The 12,839-nt window shown below is 43.6% G+C and overlaps 1 protein-coding gene and 1 long non-coding RNA gene across 2 annotated transcripts in view; one reads left to right on the forward strand and one right to left on the reverse strand.

Moving 5' to 3' along the window:
* Nucleotides 1–2,803: 2,803 nt before the first annotated feature.
* Nucleotides 2,804–12,839, forward strand: part of LOC125383226 — a 98,730-nt gene continuing 88,694 nt past the window's right edge. The window contains exons 1-2 of the mRNA XM_048401497.1: nucleotides 2,804–3,492; nucleotides 4,777–5,011. Of these exons, the coding sequence (XP_048257454.1) occupies nucleotides 4,932–5,011 (80 nt within the window). The 5' untranslated portion in view covers nucleotides 2,804–3,492; nucleotides 4,777–4,931. The remainder of the gene's footprint in view (nucleotides 3,493–4,776; nucleotides 5,012–12,839) is intronic.
* On the reverse strand, nucleotides 5,799–6,777 carry LOC125383228. The gene is made up of 2 exons (XR_007222718.1): nucleotides 6,219–6,777; nucleotides 5,799–6,061 (listed from the first exon to the last, which is right to left on the reverse strand). It is a non-coding gene; the product is annotated as an uncharacterized LOC125383228 (long non-coding RNA).

The following is a 12,839-nucleotide window of genomic DNA, read 5'->3' on the forward strand; positions in this document are numbered from 1 at the left end:
GACTTAAATGAAGTTCGTAGACCTGGGTGCATTCATTGGAATGCAGACGCCCTAAGTCATCGACCTTGTGTACCATGTCCTCAATGCAAACGAGAAGATGGACCTTGATCAATTATAATTAATTTGTTTTCCTACATTGTTTTCAGACCCTTTATACTTTAGTTTCATGAAGCTATGAATATTTCGGTTGCATTGTGGATGCAACAGATCAAAATGTGATCTAGGGAATGTTCTTGCACGAAAGTTGAATGTTAAAAAACATATATTTTAAGTGTTAAAGATTTAAAATTTGGGCTTGATGTAACAAGGCCGTGGGCTAGGTATGACCCACACACACACATCCAAACCCCACTAAATTTTTTTAAAGCCCATGAAAACAGAAAAAAGTTGGGACGAACTTTTTGTTACAGCCTTTCAAAAGTATGGTACCCTTATATCACGTTTTCGCCCGGTTTTGCCGGGGGTGATATACCACTGGAAACCATATATGAGTACTTTTCCAATTCTTCTGTTCTAGGTACGTGTGCCTGATTCCACTATAATCTCCTAACACATGGAACACATGTTTTTGAAGCACTTCTTTAACATGTGATGTTACCCAGGTGAAAATCTTTTGCACAACTTGGAACAAATTTACTCTTAAAATATCAGGGTAGGATGCCCAATATTTGCTACATCGGAACAATGCTTAGATGTATGCTCGATTTGGCTTGTGATCTTGTGTGTTATTCACCGACCTCGATGTGTTATATACCATAAGAAACCATAATTTGATGTAGGCTGATTATTGATCTACTTGTGGACAATCATAAGGAATTGTTCTTGACAACTCTGATATCACTCACTTTTGTATGCATATAATGCTCGAGTCGATTTCTGAACTTTGAATGAAATGGATAAAGCTGTGCAAAAAACCCTGATCATAATGTCAATGTTATTTATTTCAGCAAATATACAAATCAATTTCTTCGACGCAGGCTTGATATTTTGATAAATTTTGCCATTTCAAGTTGAGTTTCAGATTCTTTAGTACAGTCCGTTTGACTCCAAATGAGAACGATGAATTGCAAAAGAACTCGAAATCCAGAAAAGTGTATGAAACATCAAAATCTGAATATTGTTTATTTTAAGACCCATGACGGATGATGTTCTATCATGTAATTTTGTATAGAAATGTGTACATGACACGTAGGGGGACAAACCGTGGAAGGAACAGCGGAAGCAAGGTCTGCACGTGCTACACAGTGACCGTGATCATGTTAAACAGTTGATGTTGAATGTGTATGATTTCTTTAGAAGTGAAGCAGAAAGAGCAATTAATTATTTCTTGAAACGAGCTTCAAAGGCTCATGGTATGTCCCCTCAGAAACTTAAAAATGTTGTTAGTCAACGAGATACAAATACCTCAGACCAAGGAGGTAGGGAAACATGTCAAAACCTAGTCTGTCTTACAGACCCTGATACAAATATATATCAAATACAGCCCATGCAAGTCTATAATGTTTGGCAAGTCTAGATCACTGCAGTATCAGAAAATGAAGAGAGTCACTGGGCTCCTTTTTATTATATTTTTATTAAGATAACTGAACAACTGTTTTTTTATGTACGATATGTTCTTTCCAGAGACTAGATTTTAGTCTAGTCAAAACCGAGCAAGGTTGATAAATTAGACAGTTTTCAGAGGGATCAAGTCAGACGTGCAATTGCTAAATTGCACTCAGAAAATAATTACCTGTCCCTAAGAACTTTGAAGAAACACCTTGAAACTGACCATGATTTACGTGTTACAAAGTACAAACTATGGCAGCTGTTGCATACATTTGGTTACAAATACAAAAAGAAACTGGAGAAAATAGGGCTGTGTTGTGTGAACGGTCTGACATTGTTCGTCTCCGAAATCATTATCTTCGTACCATCAAGCAGAAACGTGAAGAAGGATATGAGCCTCTCTTCTTTAATGAGACATGGGGTGACTGTAAGGAGTCTGGGAAAGGGTGAAAGACTCATAGTTCTCCATGCTGGTTCTGCTAGTCAGGGTTTCTCCCAGACTGTGACCTCGTCTTTAGAGCCAAGGCCAAAGACAACAGGGACTACCACACACAAATGAACGGCAAATGTATTTCTGGAGTGGGTGAAAGATAAGTTAGTCCCTGCTTTGCCTACCAAGTCTCTCATTGTCATGGACAATGCACCGTATCATAGTGTGCAGGATCCAAAAAACAAGACTCCAACCTCTAATAACCGTAAAGGAGACATGGTTACTTGGCTGCAACGGAGGACCATTACCTTTCCTTTCTGAGCGACGAAACCACAGCTCTATGAAATCATCAAAACTATGAAACCTGACCCCGTGTATAAAGGTGAGGGTCTCACGCTGTCTTACGACTGCCACCTTATCACTGCGACCTGAATTCAATCGAGTTGGCATGGGGCATCGTCAAGGGTGACGTTGGACGATCGAACACAACGTCAAAACGATGAGCCTCTCCTGCTACGGATCAGAGGGAAGGACCTATTTGCCTGCGAAGAAAATATCACAAGTCGTGCCGAACTGGTTTACATGCAGATTCCTGAGAAATGACGGAGCTCTCAACCGTAGGCGTCCAAGATGGCGTCATGTCTGTTTCCGGGAGGGCGTGCGCATGCCTTAAAGATGGCGACACGTCCGGTTCCAGGAGGCGTGCGCCTCCAAGATGGCGGCATGTCCATTTCAGGGAGGAGAAGCGCGCGTAAAATCCTCCACTTCACTAAATGAAGCGCGGGTAAAATCATGGCGATCCCGGTTTGCAAGCAGAGGGAGGAAGAGGAGGAAGGAGGAGGAGGGAGGGATGAGGAGGAGGGAGGAGTTTTTTGTTGTTGTTCATTGGCAAAGCAATGATGAAAGCGTTCTTTCGGGAGAGTTGGGAGGGCCCTGAAAAGGGCCGTTGGCCAAAACAAAAACTGGAACGGGAACAGGAACTGGAAGGGGAATAGAACAGGAACGGAAACTTCATTCTAGGAAGGCGGAAAGCTTACTCATTCGTGTTGCTCTGATTCGCATTCTCCTCGCACGGATAGTGCCAGTAAGTAGTAGCTGCCACGTTCTTCTTGTGTCTCACCAGCCCGGTCAGCTTGAGGTAGGCGCCGTGAGAGGACCACTTGAGGTGTACCAGCCAAAGATCGTAGTGGGGCGCCCATCTTCTCAGCCGCACGCCGCAGTGAAAGCAGTACACACCATCGGCACTTTGCGTGTACAGGAAGCCCGCATGGTGGTCTTCAGCGGTCTGGTTGATCAAACGAGGCTAGTCTTCTTTCAAATTGTAGATAATGGGGCGGCGGCTTACCATCACAATTTTTAAGCATCCGTAACACTCACTCCTGGGTCCACGAGAATCCACCACCCTCAGTCCCAAGCAGAATCCTGGTCTCACAAGCATCCGTACAGCTCTTCGTCTCTGACATTCTCGGTGTGATGATGATGATTTTTTCACAAGTAAACTGAACCCTCTCGAGGTAGGTAGGTCATTGGAGATTTAACGTGCGCTTTCCGCGTGTAATAAATTACACTATAGCGTATGTCGCACACGGGGTTGCACTTATTGGGGGGAAAAAAAGCCTAAAGAATAAATAAAGAAGTGCAACCCCCCAAAATATAAAATTATACAGGCCTATTTTAATAAAGCTAAGGGGGAGGGGTTTGGCTGGGTGGGAGTTGGGGATAAAAGAATATACGACAATATGGAAAGTTTGGGATTGTGCTGGGGGGGGGGGGGGGGGGGGGGGGGGAATCACAGTCTAGCAGGGACCCGTTGAGGTCCTGGAAGTTGTGGATTTCATGCTCGAAGCGCTGGTCCTCGATCAGTTGTACCATGACCAGTGGTGGTCGTGGGCGGCTGCTGGGGTAGAGCTTGTTCTCCGATTACCGGGGAGGGTTGGTCTTTGTATATAAAGGTCCATTATTTCGGCCGCTTTCCGGGACAGCAGGATTTGGCACCTTGACCGGGTGACTGTCTTTGAGGGAAGGGACTGGTGGTATGGCGGTCTGGGTGTGGCTGTCGTTGGTGTGGTGCTATGGCAGTCTTGCACTCGATGGACTTGGTCGGCGTCGGAGTTGGACAGGGGGTAGTGTCGGAAGTCTCTTCCTCTTTTTCTTCCCATGCCAAGTGCCCTCAGGTGTGCAAAGAAAGGCTCCACCCCTCTGGATTCGAGGGGAGCGAGGTCCTTTGCTGCTAAATGAGGACTGCGGGGGAGGGGGAGGGTCTCCTCGATCTCCATGGTGGAGACTGAAGGGGACTCCTTCCTCCTTGGGGGCCTGATTTTCTGCACTGGGCGTGGTGCAGTTATGGCAGGGGCCGGGGTGGATTTCTCCTGGGACTTGGGCTTGGCCTGAGCTTTACCGAGGTCTCTTCCTCTGACCTAAAGCATGTGGGGTTCTTTTTGGGGTGGGGTGGGGTTGTTTGTGTTGGCAAAGCAGTGATAAAAGCGTTTCTTTCGGGAGTGTCGGGTGGCCCTGAAAAGGGCCGTTGGAAACAAACTGGAAACTGTAGGAAACTGGAAACCTGGAAACTATTGGAAACTGGAAAACTGGAAAACAAATGGCCAACGGCTTGGCAAAGTGTTAGCATGGACCATCCGGAGTCTTCTTGCGGGGTTCTGGGCAATCTGCAGCGAAATGGCCTTGACTGCTTATCTTCGTTTTCGTACAGGAGTAGGTCGGACCTCCAGAATGTCACTGAGTTGCCCATGTGTCGTCCATTAAGAGTGTGTTTTTTCTCGCTTGTTCTCTCACCTTTTCAGACACCCACTCGGTATCAGGGACATCTTGGAATGGTGGTATGGCATTCATAGACCGTCTTTGCCCCATGATGGCTGTTGCTCAACTGAAGGAAGGTCAGCGGGTTCACATGCTTTTATGAAATCTCCTCTCAACTCATAGGTTCGGCATATACACGATGGGTACCTCGGATCTCGAAAACAGGTGGACACATACTCGATGGTCTTGCAACGTGGTGGGTTTCAAGTCCAAGAACAGGTAAGTGTAAGGTTCTTTGGTGGCGTCTTCATAGGCTTCACGCAGAAAAAGAGCTTTGCCTGGAAACACCTGGCGAGCCAGATTGTCAATTTGCGGATTTCTCGGATTTTTAAAGAGGACCATGTAGAGAGCCTTCAGACTAATGGTGCGATGTTGCGGTGATTAGGCAAACAAGTTCTGAGTGAGATTCAACACGGATGTGTTTCGGTGATGACTTTTCTTGGTGAATAAACGCAACATTTCCGTTTCTTCTTCTTTTGTATTGTCGCCCAGCAAATCATCGATGACCAACCAATGCGGGGCCACCCCTTTTTCTGGCAAGGCACAATCCACTTCTTTCATGCTCTGTACAAACTCAAGAGGGACCCCCTTAAGCAGTCTGCCATCCCTCCAACTCATGATGAAGAGGTTGCCATTCACTGTACACCCAACACGATGCGATGGGGTGGTGTATCCAACACCTCAGGCCGATGCATCTGCTCCATTCATGATATCACAAAGGCACTTTTTTCTGATCCCGTGGGTCCAATGAACATCCTAAAAGGGTGGCGTAGGGTCAAAGGTGAGGTCATGACCTCTTCATCACCACGTGACACCATCCTGAGTTCTGGGTGACTGACACAAGGCAACTGATCCTTTCAAGCATGGCCTTTCTCTTTTATTTTTTGTTTACTTTACAACTCGAATGTGCACAGACATGACAGACAGTGTTTACATCTCAACTCAGCCTCTACCCTCGGTTTGGCACCCTATTGGAGTTGAGATAAATCAAGAGACAAAGAGTCAGTTCAATCAATCACTGTTTAATGATGAACAACAACAACAACAACATCAACCCCGATACATAGGAAATACGAAAGACAACTGAGGAGGGAGTGCTTAACATGTCCCTCAAAGAACGCGAAAACCTTTCATCTTCCATCTTCCATCGTCAAGCTCTTCAAGTGAAGATGGGGTCACCATAAGAAGTGGTCATTCATCATAATGTCCCAAACAGGTCCCAAAAATGATTGGGACCCCTCAGTAAAACAGGTACAGTCTATGGCCTCCCTGAAACAGACATGACATATCACTTGACCACTGTTGCAGCTTATGTATTTCAACATGTTGTTATGGTGGCAGACACTACATTCACGCTGTATTGAAGTGGGTTGAGCCTCTCGATAAGGATCGTTGTCGTTGTCGTCATCGCGAACTGTTGGCATACCTGAGGAGAGGACATTCTCCGGTGATGGTGGTGACCAAGAAGCATCAAGCAGGGTGGGCATGTCCACCGCCATGGAAGGGAGTCCTGCCAACTTGCATGCCTCATCATCGTCACTGATCATCATTCACAGGTGGGTTAGGTGAATAGGTTGGTTTCCGAGGGGTTTGTTCCCACCACTGTTCCAACACTGTCTGCGTTGAACTGACATTGGGGGAAGGAAGGATGGGTGTCCTGTCAATCATACAAGGAAACAAAAGTGCTCTGAGAGCACAACATCCCCCCCACATGAATTTTTTTAACGAGTTTATATTTTCTTTGTATTTTATGAAATAACAACAGTAGATGGCACTGCATTTGAAACAATTGTGCAGAACATTTTGTTTGGAGTAATGCCATAAGGATGTAGCTCACCCACAAAAGCCTTATACAAGGAAACTAACTATAGTTATAGTTATAGTTAGATATTGTGATATTCTCTGGAAACTGGAGGAGGAGTAGATTTCATGAAGCTCCGTAAAACAGGGGCAGTAACTGTGTCAAAATTAGTCAAAATGAAACGGGACTGCGATATCCGTATCATCAACATGTCAACATCTTGTGTGTAGAGAGTCAGGGATATTCTCTAAAAGCTGGAGGAGGAGTTGATTTCACAAGCTTAGTACCTCTCTCACAATTAGGCAAATGAAGCTCTGTAAAATAGGGGCAGTAACTCGGTCAAAATTAGTCGAAATGAAACGGGACTGCAATATGTGTGTCATCAACATGTCGACATCTTGTGTGTAGAGTGTCAGGGATATTCTCTAAAAGCTGGAGGAGGAGTTGATTTCACAAGCTTAGTACCTCTCTCACAATTAGGCAAATGAAGCTCCGTAAAATAGGGGCAGTAACTTGGTCAAAATTAGTCGAAATGAAACGGGACTGCGATATGTGTATCATCAACATGTTGACATCTTGTGTGTAGAGTGTCAGGGACGGACAAGACGGACGCGGACGGACAGACGGACGGACTGCGCAACGACATAATCCCCCTTCAGCCATTCTGGCCCGGCGGGGGATAAAAACCCATAAGTATACCCATGATCATCATTCATGCATTCGTGATACTCATTATAACAATAAGGGCATACACATCCATATCCACATTTCATAGAATAGCATGGTACTTACAGCTGTCTTGATGAGGTATCTTCAGCGCCAACTTCTTCTGTGGTTGCCTTTTTGCAGGTGTTGCAGGTTTAAAAAATTCTGTTGTTGTTGTTGCTGCTGCTGTTGTTGTTGCTGTTGTTGATGATGGTTTGCTTGTTTTTTTCTTCTGGGTCTTCTTTATCTTTATTCCCCCGGCAAGATTCCCCCCGGCTACATTCCCCAGAGGAAAGGCTCGTAGTAAGAGTGCCCCAGCTCAATCCCCTGGGAAAGGAAAGGCTATGGAGAACGGAGACACCCATTCTACAAAGACAGCACCATTGCCATCGCCTCCACGGCAATGCAGTATGTGCAAAGGCTGCCAGCCAGTCTATGCTCATGGCACAAAGGCACGTGATGGGACGTTTCAGTGCGTCTATTGTCATACCGTACTGAAGGACACTTACGTGAGGCGTTTAAGCCACACCAGTAAGTGTCCTGTCAGAAGAAAGATGACGATCCATCCGTGCCTTTGCAGCACAGCACCTATGTGGGTGAGAAGTTAGTCTCTCCCGATCAAACAGCCTGATTCAGGGCCACCAAACTCTCCCGAAAGAACGCTTTCATCATTGCTTTGCCAACCAACAAAAAAAACCCAAACAACCCTCCTCCCTCCTTTGATTCCAAAACTGATATTTCTGCCTGAAAAAACCGAGTGTCCTCAAAAGGGTATAGACAGCCAAATGGACAGTCATTATCAAATTCATGAATATGTGCACTAAGCATTATCACATTTTCAAGGCATCAGTTTCAGTGAAATGGCACGACACCTTAATGTGTCCCCATTTGTCATTCACAGGCTATGGGTACGCTTTCAGCAAGCAGGACAAGTGCAGGAACTATGTTGCCCTGGTCAGCCACAAATCACAAGAGCTCTGGATAGATGCATCATTCTGATGCCACTCTGCCAACGCACCAATACTGCTAGTGCTCTTAGAATACAGCTTAGGAATTCTGTGAACACGAACTTTGGTGACCTGGGTCCCGTTCCACAAATCGATCGTAGAGCTACGACTGTTGTGAGCCTTTATTAAAGAATGGGAGTTACGATCATCTTAGCTCTCGCGTTGTGGAATGAGACCCAGGCCATTAGGGATAGTTTTTGAGAGGCAAACTTGAGATCAAGACGACAAACTGTCCATATACCACTTCAACAGCATCTTCGGAGTACAGGCACCTGTGAAACAGTACTTTGTTAACAGATGCTTTAGTTTGCAGTTCAATGATGGCCATAATGGAGTGTACCTACGTCCTGGTGACAGTTTTGTTGACGCAAACGCCAGAGAAGGGGAGAGGGGCACTCGTTTGGAGATTGATCAGTGATGAACTGGGCTGGATTCAGTTTCAACTACAGAGCTCCCCTGTACCAAGTTTAGGTTACAGTAATTTGAATGCTCTGGGCTACAGAGACAAGATGTGCTTCCGGCAGGTAGGACTCCAAAAAATTTCAGAATCTTCAAACTAGCAAAAGGCACAAGTACTCATTGTGGTTAATGTGTGTAGAAAGTTTGGTGAAGCTAGGGTGCATAGTTAAAAAGATATAGGCCGTACAAAACACTCACCCTAAAAGTTTAAGTTTCTTAATGTTTCCACGGCAAAAATGAAAAAGTTCAGAATCTTCAAACTAGCAAAAGCACAAGTACTCATTGTGGGAAATGTATGTAGCAGGTTTGGTGAAGCTAGGGTGCATGGTTAAAAAGTTATGGGCCGTACAAAAGCTTGGACAGAAGGACGGACGGAATGACGGACGAACAGAACGCTATATACCCCCGATTTACTTCGTAAACGGGGGTATAATAACAGAGGTGGTCAAACCTGATATTAAGCAGTGAACCCGTTTTACATGAATACCTTATTCAGCCATAGTATACTGACTCCAGGTCAACCAGTCCTTGTTTTAGCTCCTTAATACTGACTGCTAGGCAGGGTAACAACAAGTAACATCTTTTTGTATGCCGCGTCCAGGGTTCGAACACCAGACCTTCAGCTCTCCGGGCAGATGCTCTACCACAAGACCTTTGAGGCTGTGTTTTTGTCATTTGATGGCAAACAATTGCATTAAAGATTATAAACACAAATGCAAGTTAAAATCTGCAAACAATTTCCAGTGTTCCTTGGATTCTTTTCAATAATATACATTCAAAGTAAGCTGAATATCATATTTCGTGAATTTTAGAGCCATTCATAAAGAAAAGTGTTGATGTTACTTGGCTGTATAATGAGATCTGTGTAATTTGAGAGGAGTGAGTGAGAGAGTATGGTTTTACGCTGCTTTTAGCAATATTCCAGCAATATCACAGCGGGGGGGACACCAGAAATTGGCTTCCCATATTGTACCCATGTCGGGAATCGAACCCGGGGCTTCGGCGTGATGAGCGAACGCTTTAACCACTAGGCTACCCGACCGCCCCTAATTTGAGAGCACAGAATGATCTCTTTGTAATATTCCTCATGGTAACAACTATTCATTTCACCATATTTGTTAAAGCAGTTTTTGAAATATATACTGAACTGCAAAAGAAACGACACCCCAAGTAACATTGCATGAAAAGTTGCCATTTAAATATCTGGGTAATTTTTGTCAAAGTTTCTAAAATTTAACATTACCTTGTCCTGAAAAATGAAATTTGATGTTAAAAAACCCCAAAGCAGATGACAATAAAACCAATCTCCCAAACGCATCACGGCAACAGCCATGGTAACCCGATGCACATGAGTTCTGTGCGAATTGAAATGCACATGCGTTCCCCCATTTCTTGCCCTATAAAAATCCACCCAGATCGGTTAACATTCATTCGTTATTGAATTGCTACCACATGCCAAGATTGACAAGAAATCAGCGACACTAAGCCCTTGGACGATTGCAAGCTGGACAAACTGAGTAGTATAGGTAATAATGGTTCTGGACCACTTCCATTGGAGCCAGATTTATATACTGTAAATCATGAAATTAATGCGTCTCCAAAAGAATGCGACCACTGGACCCTAGCCAAAAATGCGACTCAATATGAATGCGACACCCCCTCCTCTCAAGCATCAGTGGATTTCTATCTAAAGATGTCCTCAGTCAGGTTTACAATCCTCACCTTAATCCAACCTTACATTAATCCAATCACACACCAAATAGCACCGCTTATTAGCGCTAAGTAAAGTACTGCCACAAAAACAATACATGCGCGCTGGCTCGTGTCGGCCTTTGACGCAGTCGCAAAGAACAAAGGGCGGCGTCTGTCTGGACTTGCAGGTGTGATCAGGGATGACATAAGTGAGTAGAACTCTTGTCTTGACCCCAGCAGTGACAATTCACAGTACGTAATTAGTGTTTGAATGACATGAGTGCTGCTCAATAAACAGTGGTGTGGAATACATCAGTGTATGTCTAAATTGGTATTTTTGCTATCCAAAATGTCTTATTGTTGATATAAATGCGATGTTTAAAAATGCGAGCGAAGACCACACGCATTTTTCGCATTTGATTCACGCTCGCGTTAATTTCAAGATTTACAGTACTTATACCACTACTACAGAGGGAATTTGTTATGCAAAAATGATGATGCGATTCAACGATCGTCATGATTCGTATTAAAAGATACATCAATATTAATTTATAAAGGTTAAAATTTACAATAGCCCGCGAGGATATTGGAAAGGTATAGAAGCAATACAAAAATTAGCCACCGCGGCTAAGGTATCTAAAGATGTGGCCAAGGATTGGCTAAAGAAACAAGTGATGTGGCAAATATACTTACCGGCACCGCGTTATATCCCTAGGAAGAAGTTTGATATTTTTACAACGAATGAAGTTCATCAAGCTGACCTCTTGTTTCTTCCCCATGATAAGGTAAGACATGAAAACGTATAAATACGCCTTAACCGTAGTGGATGTGGCTAGTCGCTACAAGGAGGCTGAACCATTAACCTCAAAAGATTCAACAGAAGGAGCTAATGCACTGAGTCGCATATATAAACGCGGACCACTAAAATGGCCTAAGCTATTTCAAGTAGATCCCGGTTGCGAGTTTATTGGATCAGCAACTAAACTGTTAACAAAGCACGATGTTGAAATCAGGCGTGGGGAAAAAGAGGCCCACCGTAGTCAAGCTGTTGTCAAAAGATTTAACGGGACATTAGTGGAATGTTTGTTTGGCTATCAGTATGGGATTGAAATGAAATCAGAACGATTAAGATCAACCGAATGGGTGACACGATTTTCAGCTGTTGTATCAGCGCTGAATAATGAAGTAACGAGATTAATCGGGAAGGGACCATCCGATGCGATTAAAAGGAAATCTGTGACTTCCGAATCTTCAGCACCAAGGAGAGGCAAAGAACAAAAACTTTCGGATAGAGTAAGCGTAAGATATTTATACCATCCCGGTGAACTTAAAGGAGGCCTATGGAGTGCAACCGATCCGATTTAGTCCCTTAAGACATATAACATTAGTCAGTTGATTATGAAAGAAGGAGAGCCTATTCTTTATTATCTTAAAGATCGACCGGGCAGGGCATTTGTACAAGAAGAGTTGCTCATAGTTCCCAACGATACAGTATTACCGCCATAACCATAAGCATAGGTAGTTACACCATCCTTATCAATCCATCTCTTTGTATCTAAGGGGGATAATGATGTCTTGTTCATTCTTAATCCATATATCCTATGATTGTAACTTCTTAAAGAGTTCATCTCGTGTTTGAATGTTCTACCCTTGAATAATGCTTCTTTATACTGTTCGCGTTTGATGTTTTTTTACCACATACTTCTTAACATCTTTAGCTTTCCTTATCTCTACATTATCGGACTTCTTTATCGAATACATCTTAGGTCTTAATCCGACATACTCAGGAATAGGGGTCCCAGCACATTCATCCTTCATCTTACCTAACACCTTTTTATTTACTACGCTGTGCAGTGGATTATCTTTTGGGTAATCGCCTGTGTCGTACATATCTATTTTTTCTACCATATCTTTATACACATTCTCGGTTTGTATTTCCATCAACAAAGAATCTGTGTCGGTATATAACACCTCACATCTATTGCCGTACTGCTTTTTCAGTTCATTGTAATAAAAGTCATACATTAAGTGTTTTGACAAGTCAAGACTACTCATACCAACGTACACTAGTCTGTTGAATTTTATATTACTTTTCTGCATATGTAGTGCGGCTAAGTCGTTATCAAATATCTTGCTTCTGTTAAAAGCTGGACTGGCTATAAGTTTCCTGAGTCTTTATTCCTCATTTGATCTGACTAATTTAACATCAACATGCTTCCTCAGGTTCTCCATAGTTTTACCAAATACTGAGATATTCATGAGCTTATATAGGTTCTTTTTGAAATCGTTGGTAGCTATCTTTCTTAAATCTCCGTTCAGCCTTATATAGGGCTCCATCCAAGGGCTTTGATCGAACTTTAGAACTCTGTGTATTTTCTTTAGT

The sequence above is a fragment of the Haliotis rufescens genome, unplaced genomic scaffold (assembly GCF_023055435.1).
Source record: "Haliotis rufescens isolate VD_foot unplaced genomic scaffold, xgHalRufe1.0.p SCAF_22, whole genome shotgun sequence".
Classification (NCBI taxonomy): Eukaryota; Metazoa; Mollusca; class Gastropoda; order Lepetellida; family Haliotidae; genus Haliotis; species Haliotis rufescens.